The sequence below is a fragment of the Aedes aegypti genome, chromosome 2 (genome assembly GCF_002204515.2).
Source record: "Aedes aegypti strain LVP_AGWG chromosome 2, AaegL5.0 Primary Assembly, whole genome shotgun sequence".
Classification (NCBI taxonomy): Eukaryota; Metazoa; Arthropoda; class Insecta; order Diptera; family Culicidae; genus Aedes; species Aedes aegypti.
In genome coordinates, this window is record NC_035108.1 from 253,605,226 (window position 1) to 253,633,210 (window position 27,985).

The window sequence follows — 27,985 nt, forward strand, 5'->3', positions numbered from 1 at the left end:
ACCAACATCATCAATCGGTCCTCGGCGAACCAGTCCGGCAGTGCAACTAGCCCCGGAAGCGAGCCCCGTTTGGTGGCATACGGGGCGCACATGTTACCTCGCGGTAGTTTGGGAGGTATCGAGTCGGAAAACACTTCGTCGTCGTCGTTGCCCATCGGGGAATACTCCGGTGGTGGAATGATTTCGGTACTGTCGTTGTATGCTACTTTTTTCTTGATTGATGACTTTGACGACGATCGTCGAGATAGGCAACTTTCCTTAAACGATAGCTGGGTACGACTGGTCGAGTCATCACTATTGGCCGATTCTTTGCGACTCGGAGGATTCTGGCAGTTTTCGTTGGGTTCAGGCTCACTCACTACACAACTGCTGACTTGTGTGTTCTCTGATAATATATCACTAACTGGTTCTTCGGATTCAGCAACAGCTATATCCGGTGCAGTCTTAGGCACAAGATTGTCATCAATAAACTCTTCGCTATGGTTATCTCTATCACTTTCACTAATCGCTTCCTCCAACTGTGAATTGCTTTCGGATTCCTTCGGTAAAAAGCTTTGAATGTCGATAGTTTCCTCAATTGTTGTTTGGCTGTTGCTCGTGTCACTTTGCAGGCGCCGAATTCGATCCGCTATGGGTGGTTCGACGTCAGGATCCACCTCTTCCCCATCATCCGGTTCCGGGTGGATTTCCGGCGATTGCTTCTCAGGTACCAACACAATTTCGATTTCCGATGTCTGCTCGAGGTTTTCCGAATTGATATTGTCCGTGTCGGATGAAAGCGACGCATCTACAAAAGAACATTCTATTGATGTTGGACGGTTCGATGATGACAAGGGTCATTCGACATACAAAGTTGCTCAGATGCTCAAATGTTGTAATATTGTTCAGAAGTTCTGAAGGTCAAATGACATAGCTTTTCGAAGAAGTTTATTAAAAAAACAGCAAAAATAAACTCGGATTTGAGTTTACAATCACGAAATGAATAGAAACATAATATTTCGGCTTTATTAATAACTTACGCCTTTAGAAGATAAAAAAGTTTACGGATTCTAAAAATTGTGATAATTCCGTTTTGATTAATATTACGGACGCTAAGGCATCAGTCTTTTGAATAGTGAGTCTTCACTTTTAAGTCACTTGAAAAATTGAAAATAAAGATTCGTAATTCTCATTTCGGACAACATTTCAAATTTTGCTTCATATTCCGGACGGCTAGTGAAAAGTATGATTAGAAAAAAGAAAACATTAGTTAAGCTCGTCCAGTCGTAAGACAAATGTCTAAGCTAGTTGGGCTGTGTATGGATATTTGAGTAAAATGCTTATTAACACAACCCTTCAAAGTGGGATCTTTTTACTGGCAAAATTTGAAACATTTCAAGTAAAACATTTGTCAGTGTACATAATTTGAAGCTGCTTGGAATTTGAATCAGGGCGGTAGGGTAAATTATGTATTTTGGACAGGCTAAGGATATGTCTGGAAACGGCGATCGATTAACTGCCTTAGATACTAATATTTTGTTACGTTATGATACTTATATGCTTAATGTCTCATTATAATTTGAGTTTCTGGGGATAAAAAGCTTACAAACTGTAGCATTAGCTGCCAAAATAGCGTTTTTTAGCGGCCTGTCTGTTATACATTTCGGACATCAAATATACATTTTGGACACCCTCATGTGAATATAATTTGGACAGGGGCGTTATTTCAATATCTATTCAATAGTTTCTCAATAGAAAGGTCATATCATAATGTTTTACGAGTTTGCATGTGACTCATGCATTTTTTCGCTTATTGGATGTATATATTCGTGATAATCAATAATTTCATTTAATGCAAGCAAATATCATCAGATTCATGAAATACGCCTGCAAGTATGCATGCATGCGACATTCCAGTGCGTTTCATCAGATGGCCAAATTATATCAACTGAACAAAAACCGTAATGTATTTTGGACACAACCTGATTTATGGCTTATATACTCATGTTAAGATTTTAGATTAACTTAGCTTTAATTTTAGACATATTTTATCATATTGCACCCTTTAAACTTTTTATGAGTGCCAATTCTGAGCGCTATTATTGCGTTTAATGTATGTTCTTGAATTGTACATCCTCTTGCATTCGTAGGTTTCACAGATGTTCTGTTGATACAATTTACAAATTTGTTATTTTTGAAGCCAATTTGTAATTGTTATAAAAATAGTCATCATCAATAAGTAGCATAGTGTATTAATAATGCAATACATGATTTTCCGTACATAAATTGCTTTTCATCTCATTGTAAATGAGAATAGAACGACCAGCCTGTCCAAATTATATGCATGTCCAAGTTATATACGTTACCCTAATTCTCAGAAAAAGTTTAGTATAAAAATGCAAGGCTTGTATGCATACATACGCTAACTTGTGTTAGGAGTCGTCGGTTCGGGGTTCTCTTTCTTGGAAGTTTAATCAAAACTTATTTTGAACATTTTTAACCCGTATAGGACTGAGTGAGAAAAAAAATAAACTAAAACTCTCATCGCTCATTGAATACTTAACGGGTTTGAACTATTTTTGTCAGTGTACTTGTTCACATATTTAGTTTCCTAAACTGGCCTGTTGAACTCGAGAATGTTCCTGTGGCCGAAGTTATTCTGGTGGGTCAGGTCTGGTAAAGAGGGATTTTTTTTTGCTTTGCTTTTGAAGCCTTGTAGATAACAAATTTCAAGTCACAGATATTTTCCGGAATCAGCTATAAAACCACTTTGTGGCTAATTTGTCTTTGAACATCTAAGTCAAGCTTATGGGAACGTATTTTTGAGAACGATGATGTTAGATATGTACTTTTCGCGATTTGAAACGGTTCAGTATCCAACTACGGTATACAGACGGTTCTTCCCGGCATTAAGTTCAGGAGGTCACATCAAGTACACTGTGAACAATCTAAAACTCTTCATTAGTAATGTTGGATATCAAATCGTAATAATTTATTCAAATTGAAATGATTTTCATCGTAAATAAAAAAAGACAACTTTGCGTGCCCCAAAATCAGTTATTTACCCGATATGACCTAGTGATGCACCGGAATAACTCCGGCCACAGGAACATTACCGAGATCCTCTGACCAGCTTTAAATCCATATATCTAGGATACCAGTATACTAACAAAAATATTGAAATCCGTTAAGTATTCGCTGAGTAGTGAGGGTTTTAGTTTTTGTTGCTTTCACTTAGGGGCCGTCCATAAATGACGTAGCATTTTTTCACTGATTTTTTACACCCCCCTCCCCCCTCGTAGCATTTCGTCACAAATGTTGATACTCCCCCTTGGAAAATACGTAGCATATCAAGCAACCCCCCCCCCTATATTTATTTTTATTTGTTTTCCTTAGCAATTGGGTTAAAAAAATGGAATTCAGAAGTTGAATAAAAAGTTTGATATTAATTACAGACTGAAACGTAAGGATAATCTAACGAATAAAAGTTTGATTTGCAGTAGTGCTCAAAAGTAATTTGGAAAACAGTTTTAAATAAACTTTCCCCTGTTTAAGTTGTTGGCTACATTGTATTAATTTTGCTGTTGTTACAATGAAAACAAGTTTACAGCTGAAAATATAGAAACATGGATAAATCTTTGACTGGATTGATGAAGCTACAGTAACGTTAGGGTACAAAAGATTTTATAATATGTTGAAAAAATAAATTTCGTTACATTAGAAAATTGTTTTTTGATTATTCGTTTTTAGGAAACAGATTTCAATTAAAATAATCAACAATATAGCTTAATTTGAAATTGATATTCGTCATTATTATCCAAATTGAAATCCATTTAGCAATTAGGTGCCAGATGTAGAAAAGATTACACTTGTAATATTTGGAAGGTTCAGAAAATCTTAGCGATTATTATACAAATAATTTATCTTTATTATTATTTCAGCTTAACTTCATTATCGTCCCCCATACTGAAATAATCTTACATAACCTATAACAAACCAATTGAATACTAAAAATAATCTTTCTTCATATTGAATGATAGAATATTTTCGATAACACTCGAATCTGTTGTCCAGGCTTTTCCACCAAGTTGTATTCATGCTATTCCATCAAGAACATTGTTATTTAAAAACAAATCGATGAGTTGATTGGTTAGAAATCTTCTGCAACATTAAGAGCATAACTCACGGAATAAATATCTTGTTTGGTGTAATATTTGCCAAACCGAACAAATTGTTTTTTTAGGAAATAAGCTCTTACATAAAATATGAATAAAGCTAAAACAATCCAAGTTGTTAAAGCATTGATTTTTTATTAATTTATTCATCTTTTAATTTGTTTATTTATAAATTAATTTATTAAGACATGCATATAATGTTCACATATTTATTTAAAGCATTAAAAATATCTGTTTGATTGTACTACAGAAAATCTAAATTTTCTTAGATTTTTTTCAATCTTGTCATATGAATGTTTTGAAGCTGAATTTTCATTTTATAACCCAACTTTATAAGTCAAATAAAGAAAAAAATGAGTTTGATAAAATAATAATTGTATATTTTTTTTAGCGCCTCTCATTTTACCGACGTGATTCAAAATGCTACGTCCACTAGCTAGGACCCCTCCCTCCCCCTCGTCACACATCGTCACAAATTCTTGAAGCCCCCCCTCCCCCCTAAAAAGCTACGTCATTTATGGACGACCCCTTAGACCTATAAAGATAATGGGAAACCACAATAAAGTCACCGAATTTTATGGACAACCCGTAACATAAAAAACTTACCGCGAGTGGGAGAAAAATTTCTGAGAAGACCCAACAGACAGAGGTGAGTGAAGAATTCCCCAGTCGGATTACAACGGGTCGTCGTTTCCATGCTGATGCAGATGTTCGTACGTGATGGAATACCTATATCCACTTACTTTCTTTAACGAATCACAGTTGACAGAATTCTTATTACAGGGCGAAGACGAGAAGCCCGCACATGGGAATCTTTTTTTCTGTGTTACTGAGTTTCCACTGGAACTTGACTCTTTATGCGAAAGAAATGTTAGCAATACATGATATCATTTATAAGTATCAGGACGTAACTTAATTGAGAAGTTTTGTCACTTTGGGGCTTTTTACTCTAGAGAGTCATCAAATGATGAACACTATCGATCAACTTATTGAAATCTGTGAAATTGTTCTAGAAAATTCGAAAAAAATAAATACCAAGTTGATTTGTCACATTGGTACCCGCATAACAGTCACATTGAGATTATACCGTTAAGTCACCAGTCACCGTGCGGCCTCCATTCACCGTGCACATGTACAAATTCCAACACAATATTCATACAATTTTCACAAATTATTTTTTTTGTCAGCAAAATAAGATAAAACTGATGAAATGAAGTAGTTTTTGTCACAAAGCATTTTGAAAAACCTAGTTTATGTAGTAAAAATCATGTGAATTCTGTTTGCTAATAAGATTTTTCAACACTCTTAGTAGAAACACCAAAAATTCACATTTTTCATTTTAACGATAGAGTATGATTTTTTTCAAAATTTCAACAAGTTTTCATTGTGGATACTATTAGTAAGATGTATTTCATCGTATGAGCAATGAGATTTTATGCAAATTAGAATTTTATATTGTATTTCAGTCGAAAGACAAATGCACGGTGAATGGATCCCTCTCAGTATGTATGGTTCCTATAACCGTGCATTAGTGTAAAAGGCATGAAATTATTCGGTAATATTAGATTTTTTTTTTTTTTTTTTTTTTTTTTTTTTTTTTTTTTTTTTTTTTTTTTTTTTTTTTTTTTTTTTTTTTGTATGGTATTCAGTTGGAGCTGCCTGACAGCTTAACTTGTCAAGGCTGAACCCTCGGTCTGGCTTTTGCCAAGTTTCCCCTCTACCAGGACCAATACTCAGACGGACTAGGCAATGGCGCCCACATGAACACTGTTTTTTATTAGTATTGTGACGTGGTAGTTTTTGAAAAGTACCCATATTCCCTTGCTTCTGAGAAAAGGAAGCATTATGAAAATCAGCAGCTCCATTAGAATTTGTTTGAAATAGTAGTGCATTACTAATACTGTCTAGTCGAAATGGTTTTGAATAATTTGTCATACAAGTGCTATTCTGATTACTATTGTCTTTTACGTAAGATTAGAGTCTTAAATGTCAAGTGTCGTCAAGTCTTAACAAAATTAGGCTGTTTAGTAGTAGTTCTAGTTAATTTCATTTTTTGTTGTTTAAAGTATTTATTGGTCATTACGTTCATATATCCTTAAAGAAAAAAGTCGCTTTCCTTGTGTGTTCAACAATTTCTCGAAACTAGCAAGTGTACCCTTATGATCGATCTCAGCGTCTTACTTTCCATAGTCATTTTTATAGTGAATATTGAAGAGTAAAGTTACCTTAGGCTTCTATTATAGTCTCCTACAAGATTCACTTTTCGGTGGCAAATGCAATGCTTCACAACGCCTACTTTCTACTTGTAAATTTTGCGAAAATGAAGCTGGAATTAGATTATTTATACCGCTGTTACAAAAGAGGCATTTCTTATTATGGCAATGTAAAAACCATATTAAAATAAGATTGTCGCCACTTATTTCTACTCAGTGAATCTACTAGTCATTTTCCTAAGAGTTCCTAAGTATTCCCTACGTCGTATATGATAACGATGTATCTAGCTAGCTAATAGTAAGAGTGGCTACGGATCATTCTGGTTAGCAAAAGGCAAACTGAACGTCACCAATAGTATTAATGTCCACTTCGAATAGATTAATTATTTGAAATGGGCATCAATTCTATCAATGACGCAGAATGTCCGTTGGATCACATCCGAAATATTATTGCGTCTATGCCATATGAATTATGACGCGGCTTTAAGCAAAAAATGCCAAAATGTGATACCACCACTACAGGTTACGCCTTTGGTTTCCATCATATGGGCTAATGGATTGTGCCCTCCATCGCGGCAAGGTCGCATAACCAAGGGGAGGGTTATTCGGTAATATTAGATTTATTGTAATATCGTCATTAAACTACTTCATATTTAGTGTTTGAGTGAATATGGAATGATTTGGACAATACAGTCAAACCTCCTATAACGATTTTAATGAAAAGTTGATTATTTAGCCAATTTTTAAACTTTTTATGGATTTTATTGTAAATGAAGATTTGAACAGTCTTAAAAATTAGTGCGCTCACTATTAGCAACATAGTTGCTCCATTAACATCGTTTCTTCAAGAAACAAAATTAAATCATGGCGAAATCTATACGCACGGTGAATGGTGCACTAGTGTGCACGGTAAATGGTGACATAGAACGGTACGAGGCGACCTTAGCATGAGATTTTCAAACATAATTTTTGAGTAATTTTTAGTCATGCATCACTAGTTTTAGATTTTTCCCTGAATTATTATATAATTGTACGCTACGTAGTGGTATTCTAATACGCTTCAAATTATTTGGAAAAGTTATATAATTTTTTGAAGTGCAATTTTTTCTTAAATGCACGGTGAATGGTAGCTTGACGGTACATGAACATCGTAATGTAGTGGCAATGAAATTTCTATCAGAAATATTTTCTGTTTGATCATTCAATATGCAATATGAGCTGTACAAAATATCAGCCCCAAATAACCACTTTTGAGCTCTTGACAACTTTTAGAATTTTAGGATTTTTCCATACTGCCATTAAATGCACACTTGGCATTCTATTTATTCAATGCCTACGGCAGCATCCATTTATTACGTAAAGCTAAAATTTGAAATTTTTGACCCCCTACCCCCCTCCACCCCGTAACGCTTTTTGTATGAAAAATTTAAAAAAATTGTATGAGCCGTAACGCTTGAGCCTACTCCCCCCCTCCCCCTAGAGCGTTACGTAATTTGTGGATGCCGCCTACTTTCCTGAGGTGTAAGATGATTTGAACCTCATCATAACGATTTTTCCATAAAATTCTACAAAAAATAATCTGGTTTTAAAAAAGGTTGAAAAAGTCAAACAGTCACAAACATTTCATGTTGATCCTTTTTTACCACGACTTATTCTTTAAAAAAGGGCTTAAACAAACAATGTTGCAAATGGACTAAATTTATCGAAGTCGGTTCAAAATTTTCAGTTATTTTTCAATTGTACATTGATTGTTTGTCAATAGTTTTGCTATTGAAACAGTTAAGTAACTATTAGATTGATCTGATGAGTATGACGTCATATTATAGTAACTATTTATTAATCTAATATGGTTTGCCTCAAGTTCGTCGAAAATCAATAGAGCTCAAGAGCTACCGTAATAAAGAGGGATTAATCAAATTTTTAATTATTTTATGAAGTTCAAAACAAAAACAAAAACTGGTTTGCTACAATTTTCTGAAATATTTTGCAGACATTTTCTCATGAACTTATTATTAAACTTATAATGCATTTGTAAAGATCTTTTGAAATGCAGGATTCTTAAACATTAGATTGGCCCTTAAACAAAAAAGTTGTAAAACTTAACGGGGCACCCCCTAGATATGAGCCTTAGGGTAAGAAAAACGCTCTCTCAAAATTTCAACTCAATTGGTTGCTCCACCAGCTGGCGCAATCGTTATGAAGATTGTATGGGATATTCGTCTCAAATATATCGAAAATTGATCCTATGTCACTGTTTCGTTCCGTATACTAATTGTTCGCGTTCAAATAAGCCCAGAGTGACAAATACACTAGTTGATACCCTAATGAACATAATTGCAGAAGGTTGTATCTGGATTTAATCTCATTTTCATTACTTTTTCAGTTGTTGAAAGTCAGCCTTAGATCAGCACTCCCGTACAGTCACTTATATGCATGCGACATGTGCCTCAGCTCGCCCAGCGTCATAGGTGGCTATGATGCGCTTAGTGGTTACCTCCAAGCTATGTTGAAGAAATACAAGCAGTATTGCATGATATACTTCAGATGGTTAAAACACCAACTTTATTAATTTTGATCGTGGTACAATCTTCTACAATATTCTTCGCTATTATATCAAGTAGTGTTTTTGAAATTCTGGGTCCAATTGAACGCGATCATCAAATTTCCTGAACCAAACAGTAGATGATGTGCTGTTGCTCATATGTTTGAGCTGAAAATCCCATATTAACTTCAATTCAAATGCGCCAGCTCATGGAACGACCAAATGAGCTGAATTTTTCAGAAAGGCTTCGTCTAACCCCAAGAAATAATCCTGGGGGTGCCCCGTGGAATCATACAACTTTATTTTTCTCCCATACTGAGCTGGGCCAGTCTATTAAACATGTTGAAGTTATTTTCAAAAGTTTCATGAAATTATTTCAGAAATTTTGCCAACATTTTGTGCAATATAACGGCAATTCCTTTGCGGAATTTATAGATTTTTTTGCTAAATTATTTGTAATTTTTAATTTTTTTACAAAAATACACAGATTAATTTTTATAAAATTTATAAATTGAAATAATTTATAAAAATGAGTGAGAATCCTTTCAGATGCTTCTAAGTTCTTCAAAAAATCTAGAGAATAAAAAACAAAAAATACACAGGTCTTCCAAAAAACATTATCAGTAATTTCCGGATTTGCGACGTTTGGTGTTGCAGTCTTGTTTTTCTAAACGAAAATAGTTTGTCCGAATGTTTCAACAATGGTCGAAAATTTAGACCGAATCCAAACCAGTCGTTCTAGAAAATCAAGAATACAAATCCGAAGGCTTCGACGCCGTAAAAAAATGTCATTGATTCCACCAATATTTCGTGAATTTTTTTTCAGGAGTTCCAACAGTTATTTTTCTAACAGTTTGGATCATCATCACGCCATGACTATTATGAAACGACTTCTAGAAAGTCCTACTTTATTGCACAGCAATTATGTGTACTCATTACGTAACTCTTTTGCATTTCGTATTAAATCATTAACTCTTAAGGTGAAGATGCATCGAAGCCAAACCTGCCGAATTGTCAAAAGCACAAATCTTGAAAATTTGATCAGCCCGAACGGTTGTCTGGTTCTCTAGATTTGTGCTCTTGAAAATTCAAGGTTTGGTTTCGATGCATCTTCACCTTAAAAGGCGTGGACGACTTTTTTGCTCATATCTTTTGACTCAATTCATCAATTTTCAAAATTGTAACAGTCTTGTGTAGGGAATTAGTTGCATCTCCAAAATGCTTCAACAATGATGGATACCGTTGGCCAATCCGGATACACGGCCGGATATGTAGTGCACAGGGTGCGCCATCTTTTACGTAGATATGAAAAAAATAAATAACTTAGTAAAAAGTCAATCAATTTCTATATGTGGGATATTTTTAATTAGTATGACCCTTTACAGTTTCTTTGGACTATTTCATGAAAACAACATAGTCAAGTGGATGCCTTTTTTGGACATGGCAAAATAAGCTTTACATTGCTGTATTTTCCATTACTTTTTCAATTTTTTTAGGAGATTTTGCATAATTTCGGCATGATTATTTGCCTTTAACTCGTCAATGGTCCGAGAACCGCTGGCCTACACTTTGCTTTTGAATAAGCTCCATAAAAAAATAAGCCAAGGGGAATCAAATCACAACCCCAAATTCAAATTAAATGTCTTTTCTTTTTTACATCAGACATTCAGGGAATATTCTTTCCAATAACTGAATAGTTTGATTTGCAGTGAGACACGGAGCGCCTTCTTATTGAAACCAATAATCGACAATACCATTTTCACGAATTTGAAGACAGACATAATGAGTCAGCATCCAAAGATATCGTTTTCCATCGGCTGTTTCGTACTGTTTTAGAAAGTATGGCCCAATGAATGTTTTGGCTTGAACGCCTTCCCAAACATGAAAGATGCATGAAACGCCACTTTATGACCGTCACTATTGGTCATGAAATTGCGTTTCATACATCTCGAATAGGTTTGCTATTGTTGAATAAAGTATTTTTTGCGGTGTCCGGCCATTTGGCCGAATCAAGAACAAAAAAAGGGATCCAATTTTTTCAACGCTGGCCTTCCTTAGCCGAGTGGTTAGAGTCCGCGGCTACAAAGCAACGCCATGCTGAAAGTGTCTGGGTTCGATTCCCGGTCGGTCCAGGATCTTTTCGTAAAGGAAATTTCATTGACTTCCCTGGGCATAGAGTATAATCGTACCTGCTATACGATATACGAATGCGAAAATGGCAACTTTGGCAAAGAAAGCTCTCAGTTAATAACTGTGGAAGTGCTCATAAGAACACTAAGCTGAGAAGCAGGCTCTGTCCCAGTGGGGACGTTAATGCCAAGAAGAAGAAGAAGTGTGGGATTCATAAGTGTGGCCCAATGATCTGCTAGTTAACTTGTCGATCTTTATGCTGTGCCAATGACCATTTTTGCATGCATATATCGTGTGGCAGGTACGAAGATACTCTATGCCCAGCGAAGTCGAGAAAATTTCCAACTCGAAAAGATCCTCGACCGGTGGGATTCGAACCCACGACCCTCAGCTTGGTCTTGCTGAATAGCTGCCGTTTACCGCTACGGCTATCTGGGCCTGTAGTTCACTATTGTTTTCAATTTCGGCCAAACGGCATTCGGCCAAGTGACTCTTTCGGCTAAACGGCATTCGGCCAAATTACACGGAACCCATTTTCGCTTATTAATAGTCCCTGTTTTCATTATAAAGCGTCACTATTTTGGTGCGTTGTGTCGGTTTCAGTTATTCATGATTAAAATTATACTGAATTGAAGTTTCTAAAATATGTCCAACAAAATCAATCGGTTGATAAATGTTAAAATTATTCAATGTTCACATATCGACATAAAATATGGCGCACCCTGTGCACTTTCTATTCTATTCTTTATATTCTATTCACCAGTGATTCTTGATAAAATTTCAATATATTTCGAATGCATTTATGAGAAAGTATATGGATAGAGTATGTATTATGTCTTGCGAGCTCATGTGGAACATTTTTGATCCATAATACAGTAATGAACCGATTTTGTCAGCCCCCGATTTTGTCTACCCCTGATTTAAGCATTCTTTATGACCCGATTTTGTCCACCCACGATTTTAGCATCTTTTTTTGCCCGATTTTGTCAGCCTTAAATTGATATTTATTTTAATTAGAGTAAGCACGTCTTTACTGTCATTATTAGATGCACAAAGTTAATTGTGACCTTGGCCACGATTATACAATCATCAAAAGATAGAAATTTTGAAGTTTGAAATTTGAATAATAATCGAAGAAACTGATCAATGTTACCTTGGATTACGGTACACAGAAAATGGAAGTTAAAATAAAACTTGAAAACCAGTCGAAATTTTCCCGGTTTTAGCTCTTTTCCAATTTTGTCAACCCTAAACGCAGCATGGGTCTGACAAAATCGGGACATTACTGTAATCGCTTGGTCAATTGACATGTTCAGGTACAGGAGGCCAGAAGTTCTAATATGCTATCTCGGAGAACCACCCCAAATCAAATGTTGATTTTCATACTGTGTCATATAAAATAATATTTACTCGACAAAAGATGGCCATCGGAAGCCTGTCTGCTCATTTTGAATACGGTTGACCATTTTAACCTTTCAGTCGTCGCGTGGTTGACCACCGTCAGAACCACCAGGCTGCTGTTGTGATCGAAAAGCGAGGTTTTTTCAGCAGTGTTGTACAAAATACAACAGCGCGATGACTAAAGTGTTAAGTCCAGTTTCAGAATCTCAATTTTTGTTCCAGAAGACCAATTTTTATCATAAGAAACCCCATCATACGAAACATCAAATAACACTGTTTCAGCAAATGAAAACTTTTAGAGGTAAAGTTGAGATGTTCTTGCTGTTGTTGTTTGATGAAGGGGATTTTAACCCGAGGGTCATTCGTCGAGACATTCTGGACGTATAGGGGTTTAGGTTTTGTTTAGTAGCCCCGGTATTTGGTTTCGGTATTTAAATTCACATTTTTAAGAACAGAAATGAAGACTGGAAGTAAAATCTCATCATGAGAAATATAGAATACAACTGTTTCGTAAAGGGAAAACTATCGGAAGCTAGTATTTTGGATTTATTCGATCATTATGCTGAATTCAAGTTTGGGCATAATGTTTGATCGTACCCTAAATACTCATATTTAGCTTACGATAGATTTACCTATACGACACAGTTGTATTTTATATTTCTTATGGTGAGAACTTCCTTAAAATTTGCTACAAGATAATCCTTTTTTTAATATTTGTGTTCCAGAACTAAATACCTGAGTTACTGAACAAAACCTAAAATGGCCCTTATACATTCAGAATGTTCCAACTTTATAAGTTTAAATTTGTTGAAACAGTTTTATTTGACGTTTTGCCTGCTGGATGTTTTCTAATGATAAAAATCGGTCTTTTGGAACCAAAAATGTGGTTCTGAAACATATGTATTTAAAACTAGTGGTCCCGGCAAACTTCGTCTTGCCATCAAGTAGGCTGTTCAAAAATGTCATGAAACCTTCCACTCAAAACGGTAAATTAATTTTCTCCCGTTTTCCTGACTATTCCGAAAATTTTCCTAGACTTTTTCCCCGCACGAACACGTCGCATCCCCTGTCGAATACAACAGTGAAAGAATTATGCAGATCCTTTGACCCGTTCAAATGCCATTTCGTGACATACAAACACCATATAGATGACCAGAAAGGCTTTCAATGGCCATATTTTGTCGAATAAATAGATTTTATTTAGAACAGTATGGAAATCAACATTTGATTTGGGTTGGTACTCCTGGATCGCATACTAAGACTTCCAGTATCCTGTATCTGAACATGTGAAATGGTCAAAAAATTATTGTGATTCAAAAATGTTCCACATGAGCTCGCAAGACTTGATACATACTCTATCCATATACTTTCACATGGAATTTTATCAAGAATCATTGATGGAATAGGAGGTGTACACTACATTTCCTGCCGTGTATCCGGATTGGCCACCGGTATCCAAATATTTGCCAATGCATTTGAAGGTGCAACTAATTCCGTATACAACTGTTAAAATTTTGAGAATTGATAAATTAATTCAAAAGATATGAGCAAAAGAGTACAAAAAAGTCATCCACGCCTTCTAAGGGTTAAACGGCAATTTTAAGAAATTGCGAAATTATGGTGACCACGTCTAGATATGAGACAATTTAGGAAATGTATCGACTTTTCCACATCACTATCCTATATCTTTAAGATAGACGTAAGATATTTGCATCAAGTTTGAATTTGACATTTTATAAGGTAATTATGGATTTAGCTATTTTATATACGCTATATATGCCGAATAAGATAACTTATCTTTATAACTAGGTATTCCACAACTGTATGATCAGTGTACATTATTCTAAAAATTAGAAAAAAATATTTTAGGTTTCGACCATCCATGCAGTTGGGTAAACGGATTGAAGCTATGTACGTGTAGGTTATACTATTTAAAACATTTTTTGTAGTGTTATTTCATGAAAAGAATAATCCATCTATTATTTGTTATCACTACAAGTTTGCTGAAATCAGTGTTTGACAAACGAACGGTCAAAAGAATAGCGGAAGCATGAAGTGGGTTAAAGATAGACAGACATTCAGTGAACAGTGAATATACATTTCGCATTTGAGCACCATGAGCAAGCATTTTGTTAAACAGATTATGCCCCATGAAGAATGAGCAGTCTTCTCCCGGGCACTCCAGACCATCATGCTTTACCATTTGAGTCGTGGTCTGATTTTCCTTCTGGTTCAGGTTCACTCTTGACGGGACTGGTGGAAGATATCTTTGGTTGTTGCACTATTGCGCCATCTTCTTCACATTTTATCTTGCTGGGACTAGTTTCGTTGGCAGTGATTTCACCCACTTTTTCCACCTCGGCAACCGTAGTAGGTATAACGTCCGCTGTAGAACTGTTGCTACTGACGGGGCATGCCGGTTCAGTTGCTGCTGGGAACCTAATATCTTGTACAACGGATTGCTGCTGCTGTTCACTGGATGTTGAGCTCTTATTTGGAGATGTCTCGGGGCTACTGGAGTGAGGCGGATCTCCTTGCTCCTCCAAAACCATTTCTGCTGAAGAATCAGTTCCATGCGTTACGATTGTCTCGATTGCATCACATGGTTGAATTTCTACTTCTGGTTCCGCTTCCACCGGTTTTTCCTCAGTTTCAATTATTTCCACTTTGATTTCTTCCTCGCTCGATAGATTATCGCCCGGGCAAGGATCTTTATTGCCTTCGCCACTCGAGTCATCGTCTTCGGAGCCCTTTTTGTTATACTTTGGCGATTTGGGATTTACGCAGCGACAACAGGAAAACATAATTACCGTTTTCCCAACAGTACCCGAACAACACACGTAATTGGCAAATTTGAACGATAACAGTACACATACACTTTGAACGATGTATTCAATAAACAAAGTTGTTTCAATGCTCGATGCTTATTTTCCAGGAGATTTTTTATGTATCACATATTCAACAACCTACAATCAATGAATACGGTTTTATTAGGCAGCATCCATTTATTACGTAACGCTAAAATTGGAAATTTTCGACCCCCTCCCCCCATCCGTAACGCTTTTTGTATGGAAAATTTTAAATTTTTGTATGAGCCGTAACGCTTGAGCCTACTCCCCCCTCCCCCTAGAGCGTTACGTAATTTGTGGATGCCGCCTTATAGTTTTTAATACAGGTGCTTCACAAATGTGCTTATGCGAGGAAACTAAATAATTGTTTAACACCCATGAACCTCGTATGGCCTATGATTTGCCAACGAAATTTTTCTTATATTTAAATAGGCATACACCCTTCCAGGAACCGTGGCATGTGTCTGCCAACCGTAGAACAGGGAAATGTAATACCCAACAGCAACAGGCACATTTTTTAAACATTTCGGGCCCTTAAACGGCGAGCTTGGAATTTATATTTAAATACACAGGCATAAATAATACCGCACTGCTCCTACTAGTATTTCCCTTTTGTTTCCCATCCGCAGTGGAAAATCAGTGTACTTTTCAGCGGCATATTTCCGTGACGGGGGAGGCAAACGGTCGGCTAAACATGAAAAGCATACGTACTTATTTTCAATAGGTATGCGTTACTTTGGCAGAAGTGTATGGCAGGAATCCGATAAATTCTGCTCCAGTTAAAAGGCAGTTTTATATTCCTTGATAAATTGAATCTGATGTCATGGAAAATTAAGTCCAAGCAAATGAAGAGAATTTCCTCGGGACATTCGAGTTCATTCAAGCATTTCTTTCAAAAAGGTCAAAACCCGCTTTTTTGGATAGAAGAGAGAAGGAATAATATGCCGATTATCTCCTTATCCGATTGACATAGGAAAACGTATGCGATTCCCAACTCTTTTGATTCACTTTGAGAAGGATTTTTTAGAACATATTGTCACAATATGTTTGATGTATGAGTGTACTGTCCATGTTCGCATGGTCGACGTAGTCACCAGCAGTATCATTGCTAGGAAAATCTGGTTTTCCTAGCTGCATTTTTGAATCTTTCAACAGTTTTGCCAAGAATTCCTAAGTACCTAAACACTCTTAATTTTGTTTCCTAAGGACTCGTTTGAAGGTGCTTAGTATCTTCAGCCAGAAAATCGCAAAGCATTCAACAAAGAAATCGGTAATCAATGTGAACAAAAATCTACCAGAGATCTCTCCTTTAAACCAACGATTTTGTGGCAAAAAATATGTTAGAAATCGTTCACTATCACTCTAGCAACTTGGTCGGGCATATCTTGGAAGATTTTTCTAGTGCTTTTCCCGGTATGTTCTACAGTTTCAGGATTTCAAAAGTTATAAATCTCAATGAACGATAGCTCAAAATACTTTGGAAACACTGGTTTAGAAGAAAAACAAAACTGACCTATCTGGGACTGATTTCACCTTTCCTCCATAACTTCCAATGGTTTTTGAAAAATAAGACACATATACGTTTCCATTGAAGTTAATACAAAGGAAACCGTCAAAAATTGTCAAAATAACAGCATTTTGAACTTTTTTTTCCATTTGCTGGGCGGACAAGGATTAACAGATAGACTTTTTGCCAATGTAAAAGGTCAACCGAAATGGAAGAAATATATAGAAGTATAATGCTAAGTATTTTTATTCCCAATAATTTCCTTTCGCCCTTCTCAATAACTCAATAACTCAATATCTACAGACCATCCGTCATTATAGCGCCAGAAGCGCAGTTTTTTTGGAAATACTTTTAATGAATTTAGAGATGATAGAAGGCTATTTTTTCAATTATTCTTATTTGTATGCAGTTCTAAAAAACCAGTGTTTCCCCGAAATTCGAATTGTGAAGCCATGAACTGTTATAACTGTGCGTTGTATTCCTGAGATGGAGGGGGAGGTGGTTGGGCTTGAGTGTTGCACATGGGATCCGACAGTTTCGATCTCAGTGGGCCGCAATTCAAGTTTCGGTGAAATGATTCGCACTCACTCACTCATAGGCAAATTTAAATTTCACAGATAGGCAAATTAAAATTTTTCGTGGACGTTATTCCTAAGGGCCGCTAAGTCATACTAGAGATGTTTTCTTCTAGATGAAACCAAATGTCCTATTATTTGAAGTAACCTACAGGTCATTGGCTCTAAATTCGACTGGAAAGAGAAAATTATACGGTGAAATCCAGTGAGTTTCGTCATAAAGCTCGAAGCATGGCTCACTTTCTAAACCCCCTCAACACATCTGGCTTGGTTTTTTGATGTCGGAATTTTGTCAAACTTACTGCTCAAGAATACAATAACAACACTAACTCAGTTTAGTTGTACATAATTACAAAAAGAACAATTCGAGAACAGTGGTATCATGTAATTTTCCGGTCGACTTTTAGTGATTCGGTGCTACTCGATTTCAGCACTGCCTATACGTTTTTGTATGAATTCCGAAATAGATCCTAAGTTGAATACCGGCCATATGGATATAGACGGTTACTGGAAGCTTTTTGCGCTTACGAAAGTTGAGAACCGAGCTCAATGTACGGTTTCCGAAAATACAGGATACGGTGCCCAAGTGTCTGTCAATATTTATTCGAACAATTAGGGCATGGCTGTACAAGCTCGGCGCAGAAATGGAGGTGTGGTTGCAAAACGAGCAACTGGAGCTTCCCGATAGAGGGGGAAGTGAATTATGGTAATGGATTTTTTCCTGTTGAGATATGATACATACAGGTACTAATCAACAGCGGGATAACTTTTCGTTGTCATTTTCGTACAATGTACTTTTAACTTACTCGGTTTTACGCTTTCGAATTCGCCATTTTAGTTTTTTATGCAAACTCACCTAAAACAAGAAAACATTTTTGATTAGAGAACATATAGCAGTTTATGATTATTATCTAATTGCTGGAGGTGTTTTGCAGGATTATGCTCTCATAAATCGTTCATTACTAATGGATATGTATGAGATATGCTCGACTCAATTAGACTTGTACACTTGATTGCAGGATAGAGTACATCCTGACAATGCATCGCAATGGATAAACGATTGAATCATTCATGATATGTTTGCTTTTCTCATCTGCGGCATCACTGACAAGTAATCCAAGATTTGCTGTGGGAATTATTTGCTTTGCTGAAGTGGATCCTGTTTAAGATGGATATGAAAAAGGTAAGAAAAATAAACAAATTTATTTGCTTTCAGCTGAAGCATTTTTGACAAAGTGCAACGTGAATGTTAAATATTAAATGAAACTTTAACGGAACGTCGATGTGGTTGATTTTCGGTACCGCATATAATTTTTTTGGATCAAAAGAAAACTTTTAGTAAGTTGCTCCGGCATGAAGTTTATAAGCGCCTAATTCTAGATGGCGTTCAGACAGACCGGATCATCATTAAATAAATAAGTTCCATTATCACAGCAAATAGTGCAAATATTTTCACATTTTGAAGGCTTAGTGTAAGTTTTCCCGAAAGCATTAAAAAACACTTGGTCCGGTCTGTCTGGACACCGACCATATAATGAAATTATATGATATTTTATATTATTTCGATAATTTATTCTTGTGGCAATATCTTCGTGCAAACGAAAAACGAGCGCAGCGCTCCTTTGGAAAACTTTTCTTTGCACCTGCTGATGCCTTCGGCTGTTTACATTCGCATCGAATGTTTTGTGCCGAGATTGATTTTCTTGGAAAAGAGCCATATCGGTTCGTGGATGACAAATGGAATTTTGATTGTCAAAGACATGGCGGAGCGAACATTGACGGTGGTGTGATCTGGGAATGTTGATTAGAGACGGTGATAGCAGCAGAGTGAACAATCAAGATTACAGTTGGAAACATTTTGGAACCCGTCCAATCGATTCCATCAATATTCATAGACGATATGATACGAGAAGTCTAAGAACAAGCGCAGTTTTTTTGTTCAATGTCTCTTCGGAGCATCATAATTGTCACACATCAAGGACTAGTCAAACCTGTAATCTAGACAAGGCTTTACCAAGAATCAGCATCATCTAACACAGTGATCCTCAGCCCTGTTATTTCAACCAATATATTTCTGATTGTGGATAGTTTTCGTAATAATTTAGTTTCATGTTTTTGATAACTTTGGGAGTAGAACAGCTCCCCGAAGAAAAAATTGGCGGAACTTATCAGATTTACGAGATATAGCCATCACGTGTGGCCCGCGGGCCGCACTTTTGTGACCACGGATCTAACATAAGGTAGATAATTTTCGCCAATTTCTACGAATCTGCTCAAAATTTTGAGAAAAATCAACCAAGGATCTTTTATACAAACCATTCTACTAATGACCTACTCAATGGTCTTTTGAAGAACTTTGTTGGTAAACTCACACTGAAATTTCAATCATGGAGCTCTCCCTCGTTTTTCGCAAAACTCACTCATGAGATTTTGATGCAAATCATTTGCTCACGTTCATGTCGTCAAAAATAATTCACTAATAAAACCCATCGGAAATCTGTCAAAACCCAATGTTATAGTTTACATTACAAAGCGCTTTTCGAAAAAAAAGATGGGCAAGCCAATGAATCAAACGAATGAGCCAACTCATGCATAATTGTTTGGTTTCTGAGTTGCATTAGTTACAGCTCAAGCGTGAAAACTCTCATTTCTCATGAGATTCGAATTTCATATTTTCGCAACTCTACAAGTAACTGGTCAATTATCGCCTCGACTTCCATTAAGATTCCTGCAAAATTTGCCTTTTTTTTTTTTTTTTTTGGAGACAGCTCAACCGATGGGTATGATTGTTTCAGAGAAGCTGCTTTCTTTTTTTATTAATTGATTATAGCTTGTGCGAACTTGTAAAAAAATGGTGTACAAATATTTAGAAACTAAAAACGCCAGCCATTGACCGCACTATTTTTTCACAAGTTTTCAAAAAACTCTTCTAGTTTGCGTACTCGTGCGTTAAAATACACTCTAATAAAGATTTAAAAAAAAAAAAAAAAATCTAGTTTGCGAATCCGTATCGATATTGATTGGTGATCTGGTTTTAAAGATATTCCATTATTTCTTGGGGGACCGACATTTTCCATATAAAATGTCTTAGGCGGCCATTTTGTTTTACGTCAACTTATCGAAAAAATAAAATGTGGGCTATATAATGCCATGTTATAAGGAGCTACTATGAAAAAAACATACAAATTGGTCAAGTATTCTTAGAGATATCTGAAAACTACGACATGAGGTTTTTTGAAGTTTTCAAGATCTTTATTTGGCCAGCGTGGTACCAGACACATAAATGCTCATTACTCAAAGACGGCTGCACTAGATTGCTTCATTTTTTCACAGCATACTCTCAATAATGTATTGTTCCGAAAAGTGTATATCCGAATACGATAAAAAAATCTGTAGCCTGAGATATGCACGTGGGTTATGGTTATGCGTCGGTCCCCCAAAGAATTTCGGAATATCTCTGGATCAAGATGACCAATGATCAATGTTGCCGCAGATATTAAAACTAGAAGAGTTTTTTGAGAGCTTGTGAAAAAATGGTGCAAAAATACCGAGAAACAAAAGAGTTATCACGATTTGAATTTTCTTCTTGCGGTAAAAAATGAAGCTGTCGGTAGAGGGGTTAATGATGGTTAATAATGGTTAATAATGGTTAATGAATATTTTTGTAGTAAAAACTTAAGCTGCTGGTAGAGGCGAAAGTACAGTAAAGTCGGATGAAATTGATCAATTTGATTTGAATTTCTAACAAAACGAGTAACAATATCAATGTAACTTATGCGTAGTTTTAATAGATTGGTAGTTTATGGAGTTTCACAGCTGTTATTTTTAAAACATTAGAAGGCAGATTAAAATAATTTTAAATTTGCGAGTTCTAAATACACCCGATTCTGATTTCGCACGGATTTTTTTTTACACGGCCGTGCAAAAAAAGTTTCTACACATTTTTTTCCGCCAAAACCTTATTTTTGCATGAAACGTCGAGAAATGGTGTTACTTTTTTTACACGGTTTTTGAAATTTTGAATTGAAAACTTTTTTAGTCCGGTACACGTCGCCCGTGCTAAAACAGAATCGGGTGTATGTGCTAGAATGAATCTTTGGTCTATAAATATCTTTCTTAAATAAAATTATTTATTCAATAGACATGCGTCAAAAGTATAAAATCAGTAGTAAAACATTCCAAAATATTTAGATTAATTTATGAATGGATGAATCTCAGGATTTGGAGGCGAAAATTTATAATAATCATGTTTCTTATCTCGAGAAATGTGTTTATTCTGCACAGATAACTTAAAAATTTTGTTCTTTTGAAACCACCCACTTTTAAGGCGTTGCAATAATAAGTATTTCAACTTTCAACGATTCCCTAATATTGGAGGGTAGTGTATTGGAATTACGCAATGTAACATGCCTCTCGTGGATTGCTCGTGTCGGAGATATTCCATTACCAGCACGTTTTGTGTTCCAAAACCACAGGCCAGTTCTAAATGTTTATGGAGTGAATTAGTTTCAAAGTAAACATGACCCCGGAGAAGCACGTATTTGATAAATGTGGCGTTGCAAGCATAACTTTTCACACATTAGCCTCACCCCATACTAGAGATATACATGAAGTTTTAAAACTAAATTAGGTCAATTGCCCGCTCAGTTTGCAGCGAAACTCCTCTGTCGCTCCTGTTTATGATGTCAAACAATGGCAGTTAATCCCCAAGCACATTTGTGAAGCAAAACTTTCTAATTATTCGATCCATATGCACATTTAGTTTTTCGCTACCACTGTATAATCGTTGACTGTATCATCATATCACAATTCCTTTATAACAAATGGGTTCAGCCCAAACTGTAACACAAAAGTTTTCACAAATTTAACAGGTGTGTGATTTTCTGTTCATCCAACGAATGCTCTTTTTTCTACTTGGCGTCGACTTTTTCCACTAGATACATTCACGTAGCTATATGTGTTGGGCGGGAAACTAGCCAACGATCCATTAAATAATTGATAAACTTGATCTCTCCCACCCTTTCAGATTTTCCACTTGTAACACAACATCATTTGTTGTCGCAGTACTATACACTATATCCACTACAATGGTGAGAGGAAAATCCACCGCACGACCAAAGTTTACTGGGTTTCTGCACAATAACCAGGATTCAGTGGGTGATGTGATGCTGGGTAATCAAGGGAAACTAGAACACACGCACACATGGACACGTGGAAAGCGGAGCTTTTCCGGCAGAAGCTTCCGAACGTGACAAAAATCCAAACTCAACTGGATTCTGCGAGAAGCTGGAGAAGATGTTGAACCCGGTCCGTGTCCGAGCCGAAGTTGTGCTATCGTCGACGAACTCGTCGGGGACGGAGAACTTTTATCCCTGCGTGTTCGGGTGTGCGTGGTCCGGCTATTTTGGATTCTCCATTCATGACTTCATGGCTACGGTTCGCGGTTTGGCTGTTGTTGGCAGCTGTCCTCCCCCTCCGAGCCCGGATAGAATCGGCACCGTAGATGAGGGAGAGAACTAGGAATGAATGAAGTCATAAATTAGACCGCACGTCGGGAGAAATGGTAGCTTTCTCTCTAGTGCAAACATGAACGAAAGCTAGGAGATTCAACAGCAGTGCTACCGAATTTTTATATTTTATTTATAAGGATAAAAACTTCCGCGTTTAGATGAAGTTACACAAAATTGAGTACAAAACTTGCTCTCGAATGCTGCTCACCATTTTTCCAATGTATATAATACATAAAGAAGCTTCGCAATACTAAGCTGTGCATCTTGAAGAGTTAAACTGAATTTCTGGTAGGTACGAGAAATTCTTAATATTAACCTTTCAGTCGTCGCGTGGTTTTCCGTTGTCAGAACCACCACGCTGATGCTGTGTACGATAAGCGAGGTTTTTTCACCACTGCACACTGGTCCAGGAAGCTAATTTAGGCGGACATGAGGTTATCGTCAAGATTTATTGATTTTAGAGCCATAGTTTCTTCTGATAATATGTTCAGAATTTTCAGTACTACAAAATGTACGGATCAAAAAAAAAATTTACGGTGATCGCAAGAGTGACGTATACGCCAACTTTTTTTATTTTAACGAATCGTAAGTTGGTATGTTCAGCAAAGTTGTAGCAAATGATCATAGAAACAACTTTGCCGAACAAACTTTTTCTCGATTTTGCTCAAGAGCCAAGATAATTAAGTATTTTTAATAAAAAATCGTATTTTGCTCTTGAGTGTTTTATTTTTTGGTTTTATCGGCCTATTATGTTCTACAAAGTTTTTATACTCATCATTTGCTACAACTTTGCTGAACATACCAAAGTTGTATTTCTTATAATTTACATGTTATTTGAGTTTTTCATCTTAAAATTAGCTATTTTGTATGCCTTGTGTCTCAACTATGAGCACCTCAAAAAATATATATCTTTCCACCAAATGATTTTGCAGTCTTTCAAGTACCTGTGAGCAAAATTTGGAGAAGATGATATTTTTCTATCTCGTTTAAAATCAATTTTACTAGTAGACGATTTGAGATAAATCCATATTTATTGAATATTCATACATGTTCAACTCACAAAAGTCATGGCTACCTAAGCATATCAAACCAAATGTAACACGTGTATTTATATAGTAATATAAAGTACATAGTTTTTCAGTTGTTTTCGATTAACTTGGAAGCTTCTGCAAGAAATTCAACGTCTTTTCATCTACCAGTATTTAATCTATTCCTAAGCAAGATCACCGGGTTGGAAGTCAACATAAGCCGTATAAAATAAATATACAAAATTTACAGTCCGATTGAATTCTGTGGCATGGTTTTCCCAGCATCTTCTGATGGATTCCACGTTTTTGGTTTTCTTTGGTAATGCGGCATGCCGGACAACACCACTTCCGTGCAATAGTTGTAGACGTATCAGTAAATGTAACAGCATCCTAAAGGATCGCCACGAAAAGCCCTCAAAGGAAGGTTGGAGCTGAGACTGTACAAACCTCTTCCAGCTGGTCGTAACACGGCACGCCGCTTTTTTCGGGAAGTAGATATTGTGTATTTCTTTCACTACTGGACTGCGAAGTGCGGCCTCATAAGTGCGAAAGTGTGAATAAAAGTGAGGGATTGTATTGAATCCTGCTGGTGCCTTCAGAGCACTTATTCTTCGATTTACGAAGAATAAGTCCCCCGAAAACACGTACCCGATTTGATTTAATTGCGCACTTTTGTTATCGTTTCCGCACTTGTAATAACTTCTTTTTACGGATCTCAATAATTTTAAAAGTAGTCAACTTTAATCGGAAGATTAACGAGGAGGCATTTGAACAGTTTTTGTCAGAAACGCACTGTTAGTATCGCCAGTTCTACGATTGGTACGTACTCTCTCCAACGGTGCAAAAACTACTTTCGCAAGGAGTGATGTTGTCCGGCATGCCGCCGAAGAAGCATAAAAAATGCGGAATAAATCCATCAGAAGATTCTGGGAAAATCATGCTATAGAATTCGATCGGACTGTAAATTTTGTATATGTATTTTATACGACTTATGTTGACTTCCAACCCGGTGATCTTGCTTAGGAATAGATTAAATACTAGTAGAGGAAAAGACGTTGAATTTCTTGCAGAAGCTTCCAAGTTAATCGAAAACAACTGAAAAACGATGTACTTTATATTTCTATATAAATACACGTGTTACATTTGGTTTGATATGCTTTGGTAGCCATGACTTTTGTGAGTTTGACATGTATGAATATTCAATAAATATGGATTTATCTCATATCGTCTATTAGTAAAATCGATTTTAAACGAAATAGAAAAATATCATCTTCTCCAAATTTTGCTCACAGGTACTTGAAAGACTGCAAAATCATTTGGTGGAAAGATATATTTTTTTGAGGTGCTCATAGTTGAAATACAAGGCATACAAAATAGCTAATTTTAAGATGAAAAACTCAAATAACATGAAAACCATAAGAAATACAACTTTGGTATGTTCAACAAAGTTGTAGCAAATGATGAGTATGAAAACTTTGTAGAACATAGTAGGCCGATAAAACTAAAAAATAAAACACATAAGAGCAAAATACGATTTTTTATTAAAAATACTTAATTATCTTGGCTCTTGAGCAAAATCGAGAAAAAGTTTGTTCGGCAAAGTTGTTTCTATGATCATTTGCTACAACTTTGCTGAACATACCAACTTACGATTCGTTAAAATAAAAAAAGTTGGCGTATACGTCACTCTTAAGATCACCGTAAAACATTTTTTGATCCGTACATTTTGTAGTACTGAAAATTCTGAACATATTATCAGAAGAAACTATGGCTCTAAAATCAATAAATCTTGACGAAAACCTCATGTCCGCCTAAATTAGCTTCCTGGACCAGTGTGCACTGTTGTACAAAATACAACAGCGCGACGACTGAAGTGTTAATTTATTTACGTAGTCAGCTACAATTTGTACCCATAAAAAGACAAACCTTTTACCGACTAGTTTTTTGACTCCATCATATCTTGCCAAACGGGCGTGAGATGAAAGGTGAAAGCAGTACTACGATAAACACTTGAATGATGTAGAGGCAGAACACCAAGGCAGCAGGAGAAATGTTTCCATCGGATTTACCCATTACCCCGAATTTCGAAATCACGGGGCAATGTCATTCAAGGTAATTATACATTCGGGGTGATGGAATTCACGGTAATGGTACATTCGGGGTAGTGGCATTCGGGGTTATGGGGTAGAATCTTCCATCGGTACCGTGCTATGGAACGGACGGGCTTCAACATGCAGGGCCCGATTTTCAATCAATTCATTTGATTCGCTGACTACGTGGACATTATCGGAAGAACGTTGTGAAAAAGTAGATTACATATAACCCCAGTGCTGGTCGATTATCTTAATCAGCTGAAAACCATTTTTCTTCAGGACAGTTTTAGTGTAATACTTTTCAGGGTGTTTACTCATTTACAGAAATGAAATTCCCTGAGAATTCCAGGCTTTTCCAGGTTAAAAAAACAATTCCAGGTCCTAGATTTTTCTTAAATACATAAATGATCCAGAAATTTATCCAGGGAAATGTCAAGGATTTGTTTTAGATTTTTAGGAGGAAATTTTGTGAAAAAATCACGTAGAATTGGCCAGCTCAAATAGGCTTTTCCCTGCCAGGCTTCATAAGGACTTTACGTCCGATGAAGGTTAGAAACAAATAAATAAATAAATAAATAAAAGAAAATTTTTGTATAACTTCTAAGTATGTCTTGATGAATTCCTACGAGGATCTCTGACAAAAATGTATTCTTGATGAAATTCTTCTTTGGACTTTCTTGATAAAATGATAATATAATATGTCCTACAAGACTTTTTGAAGAAATTCGGAGGGACTCTGGAGAAATTTAAGTAGGGTCGGTGTTCCCTTAGTGGACAGTCCCCTATAGTCGCACCAGTGGCTTTTTACGGCCGTTTTGCTATAAATCTTCTCAAAACATTCTCTGACATGAAGGTCAGGATCTATTTATCTAAGTACCATTGATACACAGCTTGATTTTGTTCAAAAAATGATCGAAATAGTTAGTTTTACTTAAAATTTGAGCTCCCTTGCGCCTATAGTAAACCTGTTGTTCCTATAGTAGCACTACTGAGAGAAACTATTTTTTATTTTACAAAATAATTGATGAATTGAGAACTTTTTTAACATCAAACGAAAGCTTTTGATCCACAGTTTGTAGGAAAAATATAAAAGTTTTGTGAACATACGGTTTTGATAAGTATTTTGCCAACGCCGTGATGCTAGTGCTACTATAGGAACAGAAATTAGAAATAGTGCTACTATAGGCACATGTATTCCTATAGTGGCACACGCGATAATAAATGCAAACATTTGAGTTTTCGTAGTTTTCATATTTTTCCCACAAAACCAAGATAAAAATCTTTCAGATGATGAAAAAATAATAAAGATAGCGTTATTTTTCGATTTCATACGAATTTTAGTTCTTAGCTATGCGGTTATTGGTACATCGACCCTATGAATAATTTGGAAAATACCTGTAAGTATGGCTGTAAAAACACATATTGTGGAACCTTAAATGAAGTTGAACAATCCATGAAGTTTGGAATTATTATTTGAAAAATTATTAGACACATGTTTGAACTACAGCAATACTAATTTGATGAAATGCTGGAGAAATTCTGAGAGAAATTTCTAGAGGAACTTTATGAGGAATTTCAGGTCAATAATGCCTGAAAGAATTTTCGGAACAATTTCTGAAATTTTATATAGAATACATATTAAAACTAAAAAATCGGCGTATTATTATATAATTGTTGTAGGGCTTCTTGGAAACAAATATCGAAACTATGGAATAAACCTTTGTGGAAGAACTTCTATAGAATATGTGGTAAATCTCATAGAAGTAACAAAGGAGGTTAATTTCAATACGACTTTCTTGACAAAATTTGTGAAGGAATTCATTTGAGCATCTCTTGAAAAATTTCTGGTAGCATCTCTGGAGAAGTTCATAAAGATGTTCCAGAAAGAATCACAAGAATACCTGAAGCATTCTTTGAAATTTCCTCCAGAACTTGTGGAATAGTCGAAAACAAATTTGTTTTCAACCAAGCTCATGAACGACA

General features: G+C 36.0%; 1 protein-coding gene across 2 annotated transcripts in view; it reads right to left on the reverse strand.

The window, feature by feature from the left end:
• The window catches only part of LOC5580331 (adenylyl cyclase-associated protein 1), a 103,229-nt gene that overhangs the window by 55,001 nt on the left and 20,243 nt on the right, over nt 1-27,985 (reverse strand). The window contains exons 1-3 of one of the 2 annotated variants that reach the window (XM_021844809.1): nt 22,145-22,463; nt 14,641-15,406; nt 7-787 (exon numbers count right to left, since the gene is read on the reverse strand). The exons of the other annotated variant lie outside the window; for it this stretch is intronic. Of the exons in view, the coding sequence (XP_021700501.1) occupies nt 7-787; nt 14,641-15,244 (1,385 nt within the window). The 5' untranslated portion in view covers nt 15,245-15,406; nt 22,145-22,463. Of the gene's footprint in view, nt 1-6; nt 788-14,640; nt 15,407-22,144; nt 22,464-27,985 lie in introns of those variants that run through there. 2 annotated transcript variants of the gene reach the window in all.